The 22,161-nt window shown below is 49.2% G+C and overlaps 1 protein-coding gene across 9 annotated transcripts in view; it reads left to right on the top strand.

Moving 5' to 3' along the window:
- Positions 1 to 22,161, top strand: part of BIRC6 (baculoviral IAP repeat containing 6) — a 288,254-nt gene that overhangs the window by 214,850 nt on the left and 51,243 nt on the right. For all 9 annotated transcript variants that reach the window (XM_073672646.1, XM_073672640.1, XM_073672642.1 and 6 more), the window contains exon 66: positions 8,266 to 8,470. In XM_073672646.1, coding sequence (XP_073528747.1) covers positions 8,266 to 8,470 — 205 coding nt within the window. The remainder of the gene's footprint in view (positions 1 to 8,265; positions 8,471 to 22,161) is intronic.

Genomic DNA, 22,161 nt, shown 5'->3' with positions numbered 1-22,161 from the left:
CAAGATTTCCGTGTCCTCACCAAGATGACGACTGACCATGCTCTCCTCCTCCTCTTCCTCCTCCCCCCTGTCCTCAGGCCACCCACGCTGAACCGACGGTATGACACTTGTACAGGTACTACCGTCTACAACGCATGATAGCAGCTCCTGTTCTTCCTCCTCCTCCTCTCCCTCATTGTTCCCCAATGCACGTTTGGATGAGATGAGGCTGGGCTGTGTGTAATCACCCGCAACGGCTTCTTGATCCATCTCATCATACTCTGGCTGCAATGCCTCCTCTTTAATTCTCTGCAGAGAGCGTTGCAAAAGACAGACAAGTGGGATGCTGACACTAATGATGGCGTCATCGCCACTCACCATCTTGGTGGCCTCCTCAAAGTTTGTCAGGATGGTACATATGTCAGACATCCAGGTCCACTCCTGAGGTCTTATGTGTGGAGTCTGACCTGAATATCGACGGCCTTGTTGCAGCTGGTACTCCACAACTGCTCTCTTCTGCTCACAAATCCTTTGCAACATGTGGAGGGTAGAGTTCCAACGTGTGGGGACATCACACACCAGTCGGTGTGCCGGAATCTGCAAACGCTGCTGCAACACAGCAAGGGCGGCGGAAGCTGTAGCCGACTTGCGAAAATGATCTGACAGGCGGCGTACTTTCACGAGCAGATCTGGCAACTCTGGGTACGATTTAAGAAACTGCTGAACCACAAGGTTAAGCACATGAGCCAGGCATGGTACTTGTGTGATCTCACCTCGCCTCAGAGGCGCCACCAGGTTACGGCCATTGTCACACATGACCATGCCGGGATGTAGGTTCAGCGGTCTCAGCCACAGATCTGCCTGCTCTTTCACAGCTGTCAACAACTCACAAGCAGTGTGAGGTTTATCACCTAAGCTTATGAGTTTCAGCACCGCCTGTTGCCGCTTGGCGGAGGCAGTACTGCAATGCTTCCAGCTTGTAACTGATGTGGTGATATCTGAGATGGAGGCTGAACATGAGGAGGAGGAGGATGCGCAGGAGCTGTACACTGTGGGGGCAACTCTGACTGACATAGGGCCCGCAATCCTCGGTGTGGGGAGGATGTGTTCCGTCCCAAGGTCCGACTGGGTCCCGGCTTCCACTATGTTTACCCAGTGTGCCGTCAGAGAGATGTACCGTCCCTGGCCACAAGCACTTGTCCACGTGTCCGTTGTCAGGTGGACTCTCCCAGTAACTGCGTTGTTGAGGGCACGGCAGATGCTTTGGGACACGTGCTTGTGTAGTGCGGGGATGGCACACCGGGCAAAATAGTGTCGGCTGGGGACCGAGTACCGAGGGACGGCCACCGCCATAAGATTGCGGAAGGATTTAGTCTCCACCCGCCTAAAAGGCAGCATTTCCAATGCAAGCAGTCGTGAAATGTGCAAATTTAGGACTGTGGCCTGTGGGGCGTTAGCTGCGAATTTCCGCTTTCGTTCAAAGTTCTGGGATATGGACAATTGAACGCTGCGGTGGGACGTGGACGTTGATGCTGTTTCTTGAGAAACTGCCATAACAAGTGAAGACTGAGAGGAGGGGGCATCTTTACATGCAGTATGGACAGGGGATTGCCTTGCACACACAACAGGGGGTTCTATTGCACGCACAACAGTGGAAGAAGCAGTGGTGACACCCGCTGACACTGGTCGTGGACCCTGGGTTTCGCCCCACAAAGTCGGGTGCTTTGCTGCCATGTGCCTGATCATGCTGGTGGTGGTCAGGCTGGTAGTTTTGTCACCCCTGCTGATGCTGGCATGGCAGGTGGAACATATGGCCTTTTTGGGGTTATCAGCAGAGTCTTTAAAAAAATTCCAGACTCTGGAAGACCTACCGCTTGTACTGGCAACGTCCCTCGTGTTGGTATTACGGGGAACGGTTGCCTGCCTTCTGTCTGCGGCCACCACACTGCTTCTTCCTGCCTGTTGGGGTACTCTGCCTCCCTCCCCCTGTGTGCTGCTGGCCTCACTCTGCATGTCCTCCTTCCACGTTGGGTCAGTTACTAGATCATCCACCACCTCCTCCTCTTCCACTTGCGCACCACGATCCTCCTCCTCACTTCCTGGCAATTGTGTCTCATCATCGTCCACCTCTTGTGACAGATTGCCAACGTCGACTTCCTGTGGCCGTGGCTGTTCAAATATTTGGGCATCGCAACATGGGATCTCCTCTTCCACCACTTCAAGCGTATCAGGCGAGGGGCCCAAATATGGAAATGGACCAGTGAACAGCTCTTCAGAGTGTCCAAGTGTGGGATCACTTGCTGTCTGACGACACTCGGCATGGTGGGAGGAAGGAGCATCAGGGTGAGGAGGAGTATGCGGTCGAGACTCACGGCTACTAAGAGTTGACCGTGTGGAAGACAGACCGGAGGTGGTGGTGCCCAGGTAACTGGAAGTATTATCTGCAATCCAATTAATAATCTGTTCACACTGATCAGTTCTCAATACTGGTGTTGTTCTGTGCTTCCCTAGTAATTCGGTCAAGAAGTGGGAGCGAGAAGATGTGGCTGTTGGTTGTGGCACATTTTCACCTTGGCCACGGCCCCGTCCTCTGCACGAACCATCACCAGAACGTCCACTTCCACGTCCCTTGCCACGCTCCTTGCCCATTGTAAATGAAGTAAAATAGCTTACACTTGCACTATCAATGGAAAAAGGGTAATAAAGAGTAGATTAGAACCGTGGAAGAGGAAAACCACAGTTATTGTTTACTGGGGTATACCACACTTTTTTAAATAGAGATATTTGCGGCTGAACAGTGAGCGACACACTCAAACTGCTTTTTTTTTAGATACCAAAGGCCCAAAACTGGATAGTACAGCGACTTGACCCGTGGAACTGCGAAACCACACTGGGATGTCGGGCCTACACAAGACTATTTTCAACAGATATATTTTTGTGTCACAACAGTCAGGAGACACTACTGTTTTTCTTTATGGAAAAAACTACCAAAACCTGAATAATAGAGATTTTTTACCGTGGGATGGCAAAACCACAGTTATTGTTTACTGGGGTATACCAGACTTTTTTAAATAGAGATATTTGTGGCTGAACAGTGAGCGACACACTCAAACTGTTTTTTTTTTTTTTTTAGATACAAATGGCCCAAAATGGATAATACAGAGGTTTGAACCGTGGAAGTGCAAAACAACACTTCTGTTTCTCTAGCCTACACCAGACTATTTTCAACAGTTATACTTGTGTCTGAAAAATCAGAGACACGCTTTTTTTTGGGGGGGGGGGACGGGGACGACACACCAAAAGGTTAATAAGACGGGTATTTGTACAGTGTGAAGGAGGAAAAAAAAAGGAGGATTTAGATGAAAAAAAAAAGGATTTTTCCTGGCCCCCGACACCTGGTGCGAAGTCCAGCAATTTCAGCAACAGGAGCACACAGGACTGTAATACAGTGTTTGCTGGTATAACCACTGTGTCTCCTATACAGCCTGCCTGCCTGGTGTCTGGGATGGGTATTAGTCCTGAAAAGGACTGTTTGTTTGTTCTGGCAGCCTTTACAGACCCTACAGTAACTATTTCGCAGTTTATATCTCTCCCTAAATCAGCAGCGCTGTCCCTACACTGTCTAATCCGGAGCGACTGTGTCCAAGATGGCGGCGCCCCGTTTTAAATACTCAAGGTGACGCTGTGCAGCCAGCCAATCACTGTAATGCCCACAACCAACATGGCTGCAGCATTACAGTGACTGGCTGGCAATCCCTGCATGTTCATTGGCTCTGTAAAGAGCGCCAAACATGCAGGGCGGAGACCCGAGCTCCCGCCCGAGTAACCCGGAAATGCTCGGTGCTCGCCCTACATCCCGAGTAGCGTGATGCTCGGGCGAGTACCGAGCAGTGTCGAGCATGTTCGCTCAACACTAGTAATGATCCATTTGGTAATGAAACTTTTTTTTGCAATTAGAGGTCAGATGTTTCCTGTAGCTCTTGACCATGTTTGCACACACTGCAGCAGGGATTTTGGCCCACTCCTCCATACAGATCTTCTCCAGATCTTTTAGGTTTCGGGGCTGTCGCTGGGCAACATTGAGTTTCAGCTCCCTCCAAAGATTTTCTATTGGGTTCAGGTCTGAAGACTGGCTAGGCCACTCCAGGACCTTGAAATGCTTCTTATGGAGCCACTCCTTAGTTGCCTTGGCTGTGTGTTTCGGATCATTGTCATGCTGAGAGACCCATTCACGACCCATCATCAGTGCGCTTACTGACGGAAGGAGGTTGTTGGCCAAAATCTCTCGATACTTGACCCCATCCTTCCTCCCTTCAATACAGTGGAGTCGTCCTGTCCCCTTTACAGAAAGCATCCTAAAGTATTAGGTTTCCCCCTTTATGCTGCACTTTTCAGACCGTCGTCTTCGAGTTGTTCTCATCCTTCTTTTTCCGCCAAATGCAGGGAGTGGAGTTTGATACAAAAAAGTTCTATTTTGGTATCATCTAACCACATGACTTTCTCCCATGTTTCCTCTGGATCATCCAGATGGTTATTGGTGAACTTCACACAGCCCTGGACATGTGCTGGCATGTGTAGGGAGGGGACCTTGTGTGCCCTCCAGGATTTGAGACTGTGGTCCCAGCTCTCTTCAGGTCATTGACCAGGTCCTACAGTGTAGTTCTGGACTGATTCCTGACTTTTTTGAGAATCATCCTTACCCCACGAGGCAAGATCTTGCATGGAGCCCCAGACCCAGGAAGATTGACAGTCATCTCTTGTTTCTTCCATTTTCTAATAACTGCACCAACAGTTGTTGCCTTCTCTATTGTCCTGCAGCCTATCCCCGCCTTCTGTAGGTCTACAATTTTGTCCCTGGTGTCCTTAAACAGCTCTTTGGTCTTAACCATGGTGGAGAGGTTGGAGTGTGATTGAGTGATTGTGGACAGGTGTCTTTTTTACAGGTAACAAGTTCAGACAGGTGCAATCCATACAGGTAATGAGTGCAGAGGTAGGAGGACTTCTTAAAGAAAAATTAACAGGTCTGTGAGAGCCAGAATTCTTGCTGGTTGGTAGGTGATCAAATAGTTATTTCATGCAATAAAATGCAATTTATTTAAAAATCCTACAATGTGATTTTCTGGATTATTTTTAGATTCTCTCTTACCTACGTTAACAATTACAGATCTCTCCATTCTTTGTAGATGGGGAAACTTGCAAAATCATCAGTGTATCAAATACTTATTTTCCCCACTGTATATGTTTTTATGTATATGTTACTGTAAAAGTCAGAAGGCCGGTAAAACCTAGGATTTACCGGTCAATCTGGACATTTACCGAGGCCGTCGGTAAAAGCTCAAAATGAAAAGTAAAATTGGACTTTTACCGGTGAAGTCTTGGTAAATCTTAACATTTCTCAACAGCGTTGGTAAAAGTCAGATGTATTCCATATAAACTAACGATTTTGGACTTTTACCTGGGCGAATTGGTAAATCTTTACATTTACCAGCATGTGTTGGTAAAAGTAACTACCAGCATGTGTTGGTCTCAGCTACATTTACCAAGAAGCCGTGGTAAATGTGCACATTTACCAACTGCGCTTGGTTAAAGTCAGATGTTCCATCTTCACACCTGATATTTCTGACTTTTACCACTCTCGACGGTAAATGTTAACATTTACCAAGACTTCACCGGTAAAAGTCCAATTTTACTTTTCATTTTGAGCTTTTACCGACTGCCTCGGTAAATGTCTAGATTGACCGGTAAATCCTAGGTTTTACCGGCCTTCTGACTTTTACAGTAACATATATAATTCACACTCAAATCTGTTTTGAAACAATAGGTAATTATCAGATGATAGCTTTCCTATAATTGAAATTTCAGAGTTTTTAGTTTTTCTAGTATACATAAGGTGTGTGTTTGTGTATTTTTCTATCCTATTAAATCCATCTGATGGCCAGTAACAATTGGAAATGTCTAACATTTTCTGTAACCATGGTTTCCCATTGATTTTTTTTTTCCTCTTTCATATATTGGTTTGAGGACATGGATGACACTTCTCAGGGTGACTAAATATCCTTCCCATGACAGCAGCCTATGTTGGTGGTATTGATTACCTGTGTACCATTTAACAGCATGTAATAAAATCATACAGTGTGCTGCACGTACCACTTTCTTCCTTGACTGTATTCACTTGTAATTTGTAGTTCTTGAGGCAAAGGGAAAAGTGGCCTCTGCAGGGTCATAGGTGGGTGGGAATTCATACTGCTGACAATTACCAACCCCAGCATCTAATATCATTATTCACGGCAACAGGTTACTAATGCAATGACCGCTATTGACAGCAGAGCATAGCGGGGGTGACGCTTGGCGTAGAAGCGGTCCCAGTGAGAATTGCTGTTACCTGTATAGATAATTCCATCTCTGAAAGTTAAGGACGGTTATGCAGGAAATATATCTGTTTGTTGGCTGTGGAATGGAAATACAGTGGACAGTGAGTTTTCTCGTGCCGTACATTAAAAGTAAGGTTTCTTCACATGTGATTTGCTAGAAGTGCTGCATGTAATGGTATTTTTTGTAAAGATTCATCAGCAGAAGTTGAATGCTGACATTAGTGTTTCTGCCGTGGGTGTGCCCACATATTCCTGTAAGGATGAGCCTCGTTATGTGGGGCTAAGCAGCTCCTTTTCCATCTGGAAATGCTAAACATGCTGAATATTATTTTTTTTTCCATCTGCATGCAGAATGTTATCAGATTTGATAAGGAATTAAGGTGCTGGATTCACGTCCTGAACATGTGAACATAGCCTTAGGGTGTTTACAGCACAGGAGCGACATTACACATAGTCGTATCCTTACCCACTGTTATATTTTGTTTCCATCCTGCCGATTTTGACAAAATGTTCTGGTGCATTTTAACGGAGCAGCAAGTCTAAATTCTGCCTTATGCCCATGTGTCAGGCTGCTGAATACATGATTGTTCCCTGTCATAAGAAAAGAGAACAGTTATTCAGCTCCCCCTCCTCCTCCTGTCGGCCAGCAATCACAGGAGCACTTGGGAGAGTCAATCCCACACAGAAGGAACCAGCACCCGTGAATTGATAAAATCAATGTTTCTTCCAAAATTGTAAAAAAAAAAAATCTTCATCAGTGTATATACCATAAAAATAGTTAACAAAAGTTCCACAACACGTGGCGTTATTACACGTTTCTAACCTTTGAACTCCCTGGGATTGACAATAGTGTTCTATAATTCAAGCCTAAGTCTTGTGCTTGTTTACATACAAAGAATAGTTCCTAACAATTAAAGGTTAATTCTTTTATGACATTAATACATATTAGTTTGCATTCCATGGTCCCCTGAGCTGAGGTGAGCAGTCTCATAGACATATATGAGGCTGTTGAGTTTAGGTCAGAGGACCTGCTGCCGGTCTGCAACAAAGAGTATGAAACATGTGAATGCACCATTGTTATAATTGCTTTTAGAACACCAAATTTGGTTTATTTATGTTCTCGTTCCAAAAGACCCACTTTTGCGTGAGATGTCTGTAAGCTCCACTACTTTTGAGGTCTCGTTTGCAGAATTGCCCTGTTAAAGAATAATAGCCAACAGTCCCGATTCTTTGATTGGGCCAAACTGGACTCTGGCGCTAAGTGATACCCCTTGTTCTTCTTGTGCACAGGCAATGAGTGTAGTGATTCCTGCTGTTGTGTTGGGCCGCCAAAAATAATTAGCACTCTTAGGGTATGTTAACACAGTGGGTTAAAGGAAATCTGTCACCAGATTTTTGCTATCCCTTCTGAAAGTAGCACATTGTAGGGACAGAGATCCCGATTCCATACTGTGTCACTTGCAGGGCTGGTTGCAGTCATTTTGATAAAATCCCTGTGGTATCTGCTGCAGATCTAGCAGTTCTCTGAATGCCGAGCTCTGTATAACCCCACCCACACCACTGGCTGCTTTTTGCCTATGCACAGAGTACATAAATCTGCCAATCAGTGGTGGGGGAGGGGCTATACAGAGCTCAAGAATATGGAGGCCTACCTGGCAGCAGGGTTACTAGTCGCCTAATGATAATAGTCTAATGTAATATTTATTTTGTGCACAACCTCCTTTTAAAGGAAATTTTGACAAGGCTATTACCACTTTGCATCACCAGTGCTCCCTTATAAACTGTAAGCAAAATATAAAATCTTGTCTATTTTTTTCTGGAGAGTTTGGTCTCTTTCTGTGCCTTTTGTTCTGTTGATCATCATAGGTGATTGACTTTTACTAAGACATATATTCTATATCTTTTGTCTTAATAGTGTTGGACATGGCTAGGCATGTGCCTCTGTACCGAGCCTTGCTGGAGCTGCTCCGGGCTATTGCTTCATGTGTAGCCCTGGTACCTCTGTTACTTCCTCTGTCCGGAGGAGAAGAGGAGGAGGAACAGTCTGAGTCACAAGCATCTGTGGGGACTTTGCTGGCAAAAATGAAAACCTGTGTTGACACCTATACGAACAGATTAAGGTAAGGCCTGGTTTTGACATCAAAAGCATATCTGTTTTTACATTTGTATTCTGCAGTCCGCACTGACTTTTCCTTACTGTTCTTGACATGTGAAATAGTAAATTTTTGTGGGAAAATAATTGACTGACTGACTTTGGGATACTGCAACAGCTTATTCTTCATAGACTGCCCTTTCTCCTAACAAGCGCCCCCTTTTTTTTCTAGTGCTGAACAAGCTACCGGCACAAGTACATCTCAGATTCTTTTTTGTAACCATTTTTTTTTTTAGTATTCCTCAGCATGAATATGGTAGTGGTAGTAGTAGTCTCTTATTGGGAAATGTAAAATAGATATGATGGGAAATACAAATCTGTGGAAAATTAAAGCACTGCACATTTATTGTAACCTTAAAGGGACTCTGTCAGCACAAAATGACTGTTCAAATGAAGTCCCGCCTGTCAGTGCTTCACTGCAGTCAATCATTTAAATTCCTGCTTGTTTTCCCTTTACCACCCCCCTTTTCTTTCACTGATGGCAATGGCTTTGTAGCGCCAGAGTAGGGTGGCGGAGATAGATGGAGATCAAGCAGGTGGGAAGGTTTATTTAAATGATTGACTGCTTCCTGAATCACTGAGCGCCTGTACATTCGTTCTGTTCTGATACGTCAAAAAAATGCTGTTGACCTGCAGATATGGGGTAAATCTGCAGGTTAATAGTGTTCTGAATCCATGAGGCCACCACACTGAAAGCTCGGCTTATGGGAGAAAATAAACTTTGTTCCTCCAAGCAGCCTCCGGTTTTCATTCATAGAGGCGCTGCCAGCACAGCTTCAATCATCACTCAGTTCATAGTGAGCGACGTCTGTAACCGCGCCACGGGACTGTGCAGCTGGCTGACAGTAACGGGGCAGGGTGACAGGCTGGTGACTGAAGCCTGCGCCTCTGACTGAAAGCCAGAGGCTGCCTTGAGGAATACAGTTCATTTTCTCCTGGTAGCCAGGCATTCAGTGGCTGCACAGCTTTAGAACGCGATTAACGTGCAGAGTAACTCTATATCAACAGGTTAATAGCGTTTTTTGACATGACCAGTTCCCTTTATTTATTATTTCAAGTTAGAACTGAGAAGACATTGTCAGGGAGATGGATATGCCAATCAGGTCTCCAATATGAAGGCCTGTGTATATCATATACAGTATATGATTTGCAAAAATTTATTTTTACATGAACGCATGTATAATTCATGCTGCTGCGTGTAGAAGGCATGGATGTCAGGGTTTGCCACAAGCTAAATGAACAGTGTAAATTATTAGCCTCTTCTCAGCCCTTCATTTCGACTGATATATTGCAAATGAAATGATGGGCAGTGCAGGGAATAGATTTTTATTGAAACTAGAACTTTAATTCGTAAGATAACTCATATGTTGCCAAAGGTGATTTGATACAGAAAATCTTAGAATGTTACAGAACTTATATTTACATAAACTAAAAATCTCAATGACCTCGGACATATGGCCATTTGTGAGATTATTAAGAATTTATAAAGTGAATGCAATCCGTTATTTTTTCCAAATTGAAAGCGTTTTTGGGTAATAGTAAGTAGTGGTGGTCTGTAGATTGGTGATGGCCAGTAAAATAGGTTAGGGGTTGTCAAAATGTTGTGGGCAGTGTCAGATGAATAGTGTGTGTGTGTGGAGGGCAGGGTCAGATGAATAGTGTGTGTGTGTGGAGGGCAGGGTCAGATGAATAGTGTGTGTGTGTGGAGGGCAGGGTCAGATGAATAGTGTGTGTGTGTGGAGGGCAGGGTCAGATGAATAGTGTGTGTGTGTGTGTGTGGAGGGCAGGGTCAGATGAATAGTGTGTGTGTGTGTGGAGGGCAGGGTCAGATGAATAGTGTGTGTGTGTGTGGAGGGCAGGGTCAGATGAATAGGTGTGTGTGTGGAGGGCAGGTTCAGATGAATAGTGTGTGTGTGTGGAGGGCAGGTTCAGATGAATAGTGTGTGTGTGTGGAGGGCAGGGTCAGATGAATAGTGTGTGTGTGTGTGTGTGTGGAGGGCAGGGTCAGATGAATAGTGTGTGTGTGTGGAGGGCAGGGTCAGATGAATAGTGTGTGTGTGTGGAGGGCAGGGTCAGATGAATAGTGTGTGTGTGTGGAGGGCAGGGTCAGATGAATAGTGTGTGTGTGGAGGGCAGGGTCAGATGAATAGTGTGTGTGTGGAGGGCAGGGTCAGATGAATAGTGTGTGTGTGTGGAGGGCAGGGTCAGATGAATGAATAGCGTGTGTGTGTGCAGGGCAGGGTCAGATGAATAGTGTGTGTGTGTGTGTGTGGAGGGCAGGGTCAGATGAATAGTGTGTGTGTGTGTGTGGAGGGCAGGGTCAGATGAATAGGTGTGTGTGTGGAGGGCAGGGTCAGATGAATAGTGTGTGTGTGGAGGGCAGGGTCAGATGAATAGTGTGTGTGTGGAGGGCAGGGTCAGATGAATAGTGTGTGTGTGGAGGGCAGGGTCAGATGAATAGTGTGTGTGTGGAGGGCAGGGTCAGATGAATAGTGTGTGTGTGGAGGGCAGGGTCAGATGAATAGTGTGTGTGTGGAGGGCAGGGTCAGATGAATGAATAGCGTGTGTGTGTGGAGGGCAGGGTCAGATGAATAGTGTGTGTGTGTGTGTGTGTGTGGAGGGCAGGGTCAGATGAATAGTGTGTGTGTGTGTGTGTGTGTGTGGAGGGCAGGGTCAGATGAATAGTGTGTGTGTGTGTGTGGAGGGCAGGGTCAGATGAATAGTGTGTGTGTGTGGAGGGCAGGGTCAGATGAATAGTGTGTGTGTGTGGAGGGCAGGGTCAGATGAATAGTGTGTGTGTGTGTGTGTGTGGAGGGCAGGGTCAGATGAATAGTGTGTGTGTGTGTGTGTGGAGGGCAGGGTCAGATGAATAGTGTGTGTGTGTGTGTGGAGGGCAGGGTCAGATGAATAGGTGTGTGTGTGGAGGGCAGGTTCAGATGAATAGTGTGTGTGTGGAGGGCAGGGTCAGATGAATAGTGTGTGTGTGGAGGGCAGGGTCAGATGAATAGTGTGTGTGTGGAGGGCAGGGTCAGATGAATAGTGTGTGTGTGGAGGGCAGGGTCAGATGAATAGTGTGTGTGTGGAGGGCAGGGTCAGATGAATGAATAGCGTGTGTGTGTGGAGGGCAGGGTCAGATGAATAGTGTGTGTGTGTGTGTGGAGGGCAGGGTCAGATGAATAGTGTGTGTGTGTGTGTGTGTGGAGGGCAGGGTCAGATGAATAGTGTGTGTGGAGGGCAGGGTCAGATGAATAGTGTGTGTGTGTGTGTGTGTGTGTGTGTGTGTGGAGGGCAGGGTCAGATGAATAGTGTGTGTGTGTGTGGAGGGCAGGGTCAGATGAATAGTGTGTGTGTGTGGAGGGCAGGGTCAGATGAATAGTGTGTGTGTGTGGAGGGCAGGTTCAGATGAATAGTGTGTGTGTGGAGGGCAGGGTCAGATGAATAGTGTGTGTGTGGAGGGCAGGGTCAGATGAATAGTGTGTGTGTGGAGGGCAGGGTCAGATGAATAGTGTGTGTGTGGAGGGCAGGGTCAGATGAATAGTGTGTGTGTGGAGGGCAGGGTCAGATGAATAGTGTGTGTGTGGAGGGCAGGGTCAGATGAATAGTGTGTGTGTGGAGGGCAGGGTCAGATGAATAGTGTGTGTGTGGAGGGCAGGGTCAGATGAATAGTGTGTGTGTGGAGGGCAGGGTCAGATGAATAGTGTGTGTGTGGAGGGCAGGGTCAGATGAATAGTGTGTGTGTGGAGGGCAGGGTCAGATGAATAGTGTGTGTGTGGAGGGCAGGGTCAGATGAATAGTGTGTGTGTGGAGGGCAGGGTCAGATGAATAGTGTGTGTGTGTGTGGAGGGCAGGGTCAGATGAATAGTGTGTGTGTGGAGGGCAGGGTCAGATGAATAGTGTGTGTGTGTGTGGAGGGCAGGGTCAGATGAATAGTGTGTGTGTGTGTGGAGGGCAGGGTCAGATGAATAGTGTGTGTGTGTGTGGAGGGCAGGGTCAGATGAATAGTGTGTGTGTGGAGGGCAGGGTCAGATGAATAGTGTGTGTGTGTGTGGAGGGCAGGGTCAGATGAATAGTGTGTGTGTGTGTGGAGGGCAGGGTCAGATGAATAGTGTGTGTGTGTGTGGAGGGCAGGGTCAGATGAATAGTGTGTGTGTGTGTGTGGAGGGCAGGGTCAGATGAATAGTGTGTGTGTGTGTGGAGGGCAGGGTCAGATGAATAGTGTGTGTGTGTGTGGAGGGCAGGGTCAGATGAATAGTGTGTGTGTGGAGGGCAGGGTCAGATGAATAGTGTGTGTGTGTGTGTGTGGAGGGCAGGGTCAGATGAATAGTGTGTGTGTGTGGAGGGCAGGGTCAGATGAATAGTGTGTGTGTGTGTGTGGAGGGCAGGGTCAGATGAATAGTGTGTGTGTGGAGGGCAGGGTCAGATGAATAGTGTGTGTGTGTGGAGGGCAGGGTCAGATGAATAGTGTGTGTGTGTGGAGGGCAGGGTCAGATGAATAGTGTGTGTGTGTGGAGGGCAGGGTCAGATGAATAGTGTGTGTGTGTGGAGGGCAGGGTCAGATGAATAGTGTGTGTGTGTGGAGGGCAGGGTCAGATGAATAGTGTGTGTGTGTGTGGAGGGCAGGGTCAGATGAATAGGTGTGTGTGTGTGGAGGGCAGGGTCAGATGAATAGGTGTGTGTGTGTGTGTGGAGGGCAGGGTCAGATGAATAGGTGTGTGTGTGTGTGTGGAGGGCAGGGTCAGATGAATAGTGTGTGTGTGGAGGGCAGGGTCAGATGAATAGTGTGTGTGTGTGGAGGGCAGGGTCAGATGAATAGTGTGTGTGTGTGGAGGGCAGGGTCAGATGAATAGTGTGTGTGTGTGGAGGGCAGGGTCAGATGAATAGTGTGTGTGTGTGGAGGGCAGGGTCAGATGAATAGGTGTGTGTGTGTGTGTGTGGAGGGCAGGGTCAGATGAATAGTGTGTGTGTGTGTGTGGAGGGCAGGGTCAGATGAATAGCGTGTGTGTGTGGAGGGCAGGGTCAGATGAATAGTGTGTGTGTGTGTGTGTGTGTGTGTGTGTGTGTGTGTGTGTGTAGGGCAGGGTCAGATGAATAGTGTGTGTGTGTGGAGGGCAGGGTCAGATGAATAGTGTGTGTGGAGGGCAGGGTCAGGAATAGTGTGTGTGTGGAGGGCAGGGTCAGATGAATAGTGTGTGTGTGGACGGCAGGGTCAGATGAATAGTGTGTGTGTGGACGGCAGGGTCAGATGAATAGCGTGTGTGTGTGGAGGGCAGGGTCAGATGAATAGTGTGTGTGTGTGTGGAGGGCAGGGTCAGATGAATAGTGTGTGTGGAGGGCAGGGTCAGATGAATAGTGTGTGTGTGTGTGGAGGGCAGGGTCAGATGAATAGTGTGTGTGTGTGGAGGGCAGGGTCAGATGAATAGTGTGTGTGTGTGTGGAGGGCAGGGTCAGATGAATAGTGTGTGTGTGTGGAGGGCAGGGTCAGATGAATAGTGTGTGTGTGTGGAGGGCAGGGTCAGATGAATAGTGTGTGTGTGTGGAGGGCAGGGTCAGATGAATAGTGTGTGTGTGTGGAGGGCAGGGTCAGATGAATAGTGTGTGTGTGTGGAGGGCAGGGTCAGATGAATAGTGTGTGTGTGGAGGGCAGGGTCAGATGAATAGTGTGTGTGTGGAGGGCAGGGTCAGATGAATAGTGTGTGTGTGGAGGGCAGGGTCAGATGAATAGTGTGTGTGTGGAGGGCAGGGTCAGATGAATGAATAGCGTGTGTGTGTGGAGGGCAGGGTCAGATGAATAGTGTGTGTGTGGAGGGCAGGGTCAGATGAATGAATAGCGTGTGTGTGTGGAGGGCAGGGTCAGATGAATAGCGTGTGTGTGTGGAGGGCAGGGTCAGATGAATAGCGTGTGTGTGTGGAGGGCAGGGTCAGATGAATGAATAGTGTGTGTGTGTGGAGTGCAGGGTCAGATGAATAGTGTGTGTGTGTGGAGGGCAGGGTCAGATGAATGAATAGTGTGTGTGTGTGGAGGGCAGGGTCAGATGAAAGAATAGTGTGTGGAGGGCAGGGTCAGATGAATAGCGTGTGTGTGTGGAGGGCAGGGTCAGATGAATAGTGTGTGTGTGTGGAGGGCAGGGTCAGATGAATAGTGTGTGTGTGTAGGGCAGGGTCAGATTAATAGTGTGTGTGTGTGGAGGGCAGGGTCAGATGAATAGTGTGTGTGTGTGGAGGGCAGGGTCAGATGAATAGTGTGTGTGTGTGTGTGTGTGGAGGGCAGGGTCAGATGAATAGCGTGTGTGTGTGGAGGGCAGGGTCAGATGAATAGTGTGTGTGTGTGAAGGGCAGGGTCAGATGAATAGTGTGTGTGTGTGGAGGGCAGGGTCAGATGAATAGTGTGTGTGTGTGTGGAGGGCAGGGTCAGATGAATAGTGTGTGTGTGTGGAGGGCAGGGTCAGATGAATAGGTGTGTGTGTGTGTGGAGGGCAGGGTCAGATGAATAGGTGTGTGTGTGTGTGGAGGGCAGGGTCAGATGAATAGGTGTGCGTGTGTGTGGAGGGCAGGGTCAGATGAATAGGTGTGTGTGTGTGTGGAGGGCAGGTTCAGATGAATAGTGTGTGTGTGTGTGTGTGTGTGTGGAGGGCAGGGTCAGATGAATAGTGTGTGTGTGTGGAGGGCAGGGTCAGATGAATAGTGTGTGTGTGTGGAGGGCAGGGTCAGATGAATAGTGTGTGTGTGTGGAGGGCAGGGTCAGATGAATAGTGTGTGTGTGGAGGGCAGGGTCAGATGAATGGTGTGTGTGTGGAGGGCAGGGTCAGATGAATAGTGTGTGTGTGGAGGGCAGGGTCAGATGAATAGTGTGTGTGTGGAGGGCAGGGTCAGATGAATAGTGTGTGTGTGGAGGGCAGGGTCAGATGGATGAATAGTGTGTGTGTGTGTGTGTGTAGGGCAGGGTCAGATGGATGAATAGCGTGTGTGTGTAGGGCAGGGTCAGATGGATGAATAGCGTGTGTGTGTGGAGGGCAGGGTCAGATGAATAGGTGTGTGTGTGTGGAGGGCAGGTTCAGATGAATAGTGTGTGTGTGTGTGGAGGGCAGGGTCAGATGAATAGTGTGTGTGTGTGTGTGTGTGGAGGGCAGGGTCAGATGAATAGTGTGTGTGTGGAGGGCAGGTTCAGATGAATAGCGTGTGTGTGTGGAGGGCAGGGTCAGATGAATAGTGTGTGTGTGGAGGGCAGGGTCAGATGAATAGTGTGTGTGTGTGGAGGGCAGGGTCAGATGAATAGTGTGTGTGTGTGGAGGGCAGGGTCAGATGAATAGTGTGTGTGTGGAGGGCAGGGTCAGATGAATAGGTTGTGTGTGTGTGGAGGGCAGGGTCAGATGAATAGGTTGTGTGTGTGTGGAGGGCAGGGTCAGATGAATAGGTTGTGTGTGTGTGGAGGGCAGGGTCAGATGAATAGGTTGTGTGTGTGTGGAGGGCAGGGTCAGATGAATAGTGTGTGTGTGTGTGGAGGGCAGGGTCAGATGAATAGTGTGTGTGTAGGGCAGGGTCAGATGAATAGTGTGTGTGTGTGGAGGGCAGGGTCAGATGAATAGTGTGTGTGTGTGTGTAGGGCAGGGTCAGATGAATAGGTGTGTGTGTGTGGAGGGCAGGTTCAGATGAATAGTTTGTGTGTGTGTGTGTGCAGGGCAGGGTCAGATGAATAGGTGTGTGTGTGTGTGGAGGGCAGGGTCAGATTAATAGTGTGTGTGTGTGGAGGGCAGGGTCAGATGAATATGTGTGTGTGGAGGGCAGGGTCAGATGAATAGTGTGTGTGTGTGGAGGGCAGGGTCAGATGAATAGGTGTGTGTGTGTGTGGAGGGCAGGTTCAGATGAATAGTGTGTGTGTGTGTGTGTGGAGGGCAGGGTCAGATGAATAGTGTGTGTGTGTGTGTGGAGGGCAGGGTCAGATGAATAGTGTGTGTGTGGAGGGCAGGTTCAGATGAATAGCGTGTGTGTGTGGAGGGCAGGGTCAGATGAATAGTGTGTGTGTGTGTGTGGAGGGCAGGGTCAGATGAATAGCGTGTGTGTGTGGAGGGCAGGGTCAGACGAATAGTGTGTGTGTGTGGAGGGCAGGGTCAGATGAATAGTGTGTGTGTGTGTGGAGGGCAGGGTCAGACGAATAGCGTGTGTGTGTGGAGGGCAGGGTCAGACGAATAGTGTGTGTGTGTGGAGGGCAGGGTCAGATGAATAGTGTGTGTGTGGAGGGCAGGGTCAGATGAATAGTGTGTGTGTGGAGGGCAGGGTCAGATGAATAGTGTGTGTGTGGAGGGCAGGGTCAGATGAATAGTGTGTGTGTGGAGGGCAGGGTCAGATGGATGAATAGTGTGTGTGTGTGTAGGGCAGGGTCAGATGGATGAATAGCGTGTGTGTGTAGGGCAGGGTCAGATGGATGAATAGCGTGTGTGTGTGGAGGGCAGGGTCAGATGAATAGGTGTGTGTGTGTGGAGGGCAGGTTCAGATGAATAGTGTGTGTGTGTGTGGAGGGCAGGGTCAGATGAATAGGTGTGTGTGTGTGGAGGGCAGGTTCAGATGAATAGTGTGTGTGTGTGTGTGGAGGGCAGGGTCAGATGAATAGTGTGTGTGGAGGGCAGGGTCAGATGAATAGTGTGTGTGTGGAGGGCAGGTTCAGATGAATAGCGTGTGTGTGTGGAGGGCAGGGTCAGATGAATAGTGTGTGTGTGGAGGGCAGGGTCAGATGCATAGTGTGTGTGTGGAGGGCAGGGTCAGATGAATAGGTGTGTGTGTGTGGAGGGCAGGTTCAGATGAATAGTTTGTGTGTGTGCAGGGCAGGGTCAGATGAATAGGTGTGTGTGTGTGTGTGGAGGGCAGGGTCAGATTAATAGTGTGTGTGTGTGGAGGGCAGGGTCAGATGAATAGTGTGTGTGTGTGGAGGGCAGGGTCAGATGAATAGTGTGTGTGTGTGGAGGGCAGGGTCAGATGAATAGGTGTGTGTGTGTGGAGGGCAGGTTCAGATGAATAGTGTGTGTGTGTGTGTGTGGAGGGCAGGGTCAGATGAATAGTGTGTGTGTGTGTGGAGGGCAGGGTCAGATGAATAGTGTGTGTGTGTGTGGAGGGCAGGGTCAGATGAATAGTGTGTGTGTGGAGGGCAGGTTCAGATGAATAGCGTGTGTGTGTGGAGGGCAGGGTCAGATGAATAGTGTGTGTGTGTGTGTGGAGGGCAGGGTCAGATGAATAGCGTGTGTGTGTGGAGGGCAGGGTCAGACGAATAGTGTGTGTGTGTGGAGGGCAGGGTCAGATGAATAGTGTGTGTGTGGAGGGCAGGGTCAGATGAATAGTGTGTGTGTGGAGGGCAGGGTCAGATGAATAGTGTGTGTGTGGAGGGCAGGGTCAGATGAATAGTGTGTGTGTGGAGGGCAGGGTCAGATGAATAGTGTGTGTGTGGAGGGCAGGGTCAGATGGATGAATAGTGTGTGTGTGTGTAGGGCAGGGTCAGATGGATGAATAGCGTGTGTGTGTAGGGCAGGGTCAGATGGATGAATAGCGTGTGTGTGTGGAGGGCAGGGTCAGATGAATAGGTGTGTGTGTGTGGAGGGCAGGTTCAGATGAATAGTGTGTGTGTGTGTGTGGAGGGCAGGGTCAGATGAATAGTGTGTGTGTGTGGAGGGCAGGGTCAGATGAATAGTGTGTGTGTGGAGGGCAGGTTCAGATGAATAGCGTGTGTGTGTGGAGGGCAGGGTCAGATGAATAGTGTGTGTGTGGAGGGCAGGGTCAGATGAATAGTGTGTGTGTGTGGAGGGCAGGGTCAGATGAATAGTGTGTGTGTGGAGGGCAGGGTCAGATGGATGAATAGCGTGTGTGTGTGGAGGGCAGGGTCAGATGAATAGGTGTGTGTGTGTGGAGGGCAGGTTCAGATGAATAGTGTGTGTGTGTGTGTGGAGGGCAGGGTCAGATGAATAGTGTGTGTGTGTGTGGAGGGCAGGGTCAGATGAATAGTGTGTGTGTGGAGGGCAGGTTCAGATGAATAGCGTGTGTGTGTGGAGGGCAGGGTCAGATGAATAGTGTGTGTGTGGAGGGCAGGGTCAGATGAATAGTGTGTGTGTGTGGAGGGCAGGGTCAGATGAATAGTGTGTGTGTGTGGAGGGCAGGGTCAGATGAATAGTGTGTGTGTGGAGGGCAGGGTCAGATGAATAGTGTGTGTGTGGAGGGCAGGGTCAGATGAATAGGTTGTGTGTGTGTGGAGGGCAGGGTCAGATGAATAGGTTGTGTGTGTGTGGAGGGCAGGGTCAGATGAATAGTGTGTGTGTGTGTGTGGAGGGCAGGGTCAGATGAATAGTGTGTGTGGAGGGCAGGGTCAGATGAATAGTGTGTGTGTGTGTGGAGGGCAGGGTCAGATGAATAGTGTGTGTGTGTGGAGGGCAGGGTCAGATGAATAGGTGTGTGTGTGTGTGGAGGGCAGGGTCAGATGAATAGTGTGTGTGTGTGGAGGGCAGGGTCAGATGAATATCGTGTGTGTGTGGAGGGCAGGGTCAGATGAATAGTGTGTGTGTGTGTAGGGCAGGGTCAGATGAATAGTGTGTGTGTGTGGAGGGCAGGGTCAGATGAATAGGTGTGTGTGTGTGGAGGGCAGGTTCAGATGAATAGTGTGTGTGTGTGGAGGGCAGGTTCAGATGAATAGTGTGTGTGTGTGTGGAGGGCAGGGTCAGATGAATAGTGTGTGTGTGTGTGGAGGGCAGGGTCAGATGAATAGTGTGTGTGTGTGGAGGGCAGGGTCAGATGAATAGTGTGTGTGTGGAGGGCAGGGTCAGATGAATAGGTTGTGTGTGTGTGGAGGGCAGGGTCAGATGAATAGGTTGTGTGTGTGTGGAGGGCAGGGTCAGATGAATAGGTTGTGTGTGTGTGGAGGGCAGGGTCAGATGAATAGTGTGTGTGTGTGTGGAGGGCAGGGTCAGATGAATAGTGTGTGTGTGGAGGGCAGGGTCAGATGAATAGTGTGTGTGTGTGGAGGGCAGGGTCAGATGAATAGTGTGTGTGTGTGTGTGTGTGTGTGTGTGGAGGGCAGGGTCAGATGAATAGTGTGTGTGTGTGGAGGGCAGGGTCAGATGAATAGGTGTGTGTGTGTGTGGAGGGCAGGGTCAGATGAATAGTGTGTGTGTGTGGAGGGCAGGGTCAGATGAATAGTGTGTGTGTGTAGGGCAGGGTCAGATGAATAGGTGTGTGTGTGTGGAGGGCAGGTTCAGATGAATAGTTTGTGTGTGTGTGTGGAGGGCAGGTTCAGATGAATAGTTTGTGTGTGTGTGTGCAGGGCAGGGTCAGATGAATAGGTGTGTGTGTGTGTGTGGAGGGCAGGGTCAGATTAATAGTGTGTGTGTGTGGAGGGCAGGGTCAGATGAATATGTGTGTGTGGAGGGCAGGGTCAGATGAATAGTGTGTGTGTGTGGAGGGCAGGGTCAGATGAATAGGTGTGTGTGTGTGGAGGGCAGGTTCAGATGAATAGTGTGTGTGTGTGTGTGGAGGGCAGGGTCAGATGAATAGTGTGTGTGTGTGTGGAGGGCAGGGTCAGATGAATAGTGTGTGTGTGGAGGGCAGGTTCAGATGAATAGCGTGTGTGTGTGGAGGGCAGGGTCAGATGAATAGTGTGTGTGTGTGTGGAGGGCAGGGTCAGACGAATAGCGTGTGTGTGTGGAGGGCAGGGTCAGACGAATAGTGTGTGTGTGTGGAGGGCAGGGTCAGATGAATAGTGTGTGTGTGGAGGGCAGGGTCAGATGAATAGTGTGTGTGTGGAGGGCAGGGTCAGATGAATAGTGTGTGTGTGGAGGGCAGGGTCAGATGAATAGTGTGTGTGTGGAGGGCAGGGTTAAGATGGATGAATAGTGTGTGTGTGTGTAGGGCAGGGTCAGATGGATGAATAGCGTGTGTGTGTAGGGCAGGGTCAGATGGATGAATAGCGTGTGTGTGTGGAGGGCAGGGTCAGATGAATAGGTGTGTGTGTGTGGAGGGCAGGTTCAGATGAATAGTGTGTGTGTGTGTGGAGGGCAGGGTCAGATGAATAGTGTGTGTGGAGGGCAGGGTCAGATGAATAGTGTGTGTGTGGAGGGCAGGTTCAGATGAATAGCGTGTGTGTGTGGAGGGCAGGGTCAGATGCATAGTGTGTGTGTGGAGGGCAGGGTCAGATGCATAGTGTGTGTGTGGAGGGCAGGGTCAGATGAATAGGTGTGTGTGTGTGGAGGGCAGGTTCAGATGAATAGTTTGTGTGTGTGCAGGGCAGGGTCAGATGAATAGGTGTGTGTGTGTGGAGGGCAGGGTCAGATGAATAGTGTGTGTGTGTGGAGGGCAGGGTCAGATGAATAGTGTGTGTGTGTGGAGGGCAGGGTCAGATGAATAGTGTGTGTGTGTGGAGGGCAGGGTCAGATGAATAGGTGTGTGTGTGTGGAGGGCAGGTTCAGATGAATAGTGTGTGTGTGTGTGGAGGGCAGGGTCAGATGAATAGTGTGTGTGTGTGTGGAGGGCAGGGTCAGATGAATAGTGTGTGTGTGGAGGGCAGGTTCATCTGAATAGCGTGTGTGTGTGGAGGGCAGGGTCAGATGAATAGTGTGTGTGTGTGTGTGGAGGGCAGGGTCAGATGAATAGCATGTGTGTGTGGAGGGCAGGGTCAGACGAATAGTGTGTGTGTGTGGAGGGCAGGGTCAGATGAATAGTGTGTGTGTGGAGGGCAGGGTCAGATGAATAGTGTGTGTGTGGAGGGCAGGGTCAGATGAATAGTGTGTGTGTGGAGGGCAGGGTCAGATGAATAGGTGTGTGTGTGTGGAGGGCAGGTTCAGATGAATAGTGTGTGTGTGTGTGTGTGGAGGGCAGGGTCAGATGAATAGTGTGTGTGTGGAGGGCAGGGTCAGATGGATGAATAGTGTGTGTGTGTGTAGGGCAGGGTCAGATGGATGAATAGCGTGTGTGTGTAGGGCAGGGTCAGATGGATGAATAGCGTGTGTGTGTGGAGGGCAGGGTCAGATGAATAGGTGTGTGTGTGTGGAGGGCAGGTTCAGATGAATAGTGTGTGTGGAGGGCAGGGTCAGATGAATAGTGTGTGTGTGTGGAGGGCAGGGTCAGATGAATAGTGTGTGTGTGGAGGGCAGGTTCAGATGAATAGCGTGTGTGTGTGGAGGGCAGGGTCAGATGAATAGTGTGTGTGTGGAGGGCAGGGTCAGATGAATAGTGTGTGTGTGTGGAGGGCAGGGTCAGATGAATAGTGTGTGTGTGTGGAGGGCAGGGTCAGATGAATAGTGTGTGTGTGGAGGGCAGGGTCAGATGGATGAATAGCGTGTGTGTGTGGAGGGCAGGGTCAGATGAATAGGTGTGTGTGTGTGGAGGGCAGGTTCAGATGAATAGTGTGTGTGTGTGTGTGGAGGGCAGGGTCAGATGAATAGTGTGTGTGTGTGTGGAGGGCAGGGTCAGATGAATAGTGTGTGTGTGGAGGGCAGGTTCAGATGAATAGCGTGTGTGTGTGGAGGGCAGGGTCAGATGAATAGTGTGTGTGTGGAGGGCAGGGTCAGATGAATAGTGTGTGTGTGTGGAGGGCAGGGTCAGATGAATAGTGTGTGTGTGTGTGTGGAGGGCAGGGTCAGATGAATAGTGTGTGTGTGGAGGGCAGGGTCAGATGAATAGTGTGTGTGTGGA

The sequence above is a fragment of the Phyllobates terribilis genome, unplaced genomic scaffold (genome assembly GCF_046119375.1).
Source record: "Phyllobates terribilis strain yellow unplaced genomic scaffold, ASM4611937v1 Scaffold_3__8_contigs__length_932513732, whole genome shotgun sequence".
In the NCBI taxonomy this organism is placed as follows: domain Eukaryota; kingdom Metazoa; phylum Chordata; class Amphibia; order Anura; family Dendrobatidae; genus Phyllobates; species Phyllobates terribilis.
The sequence above is the reverse complement of the archived record's forward strand: the minus strand, read 5'-3'. Positions and strand labels throughout refer to the sequence as shown.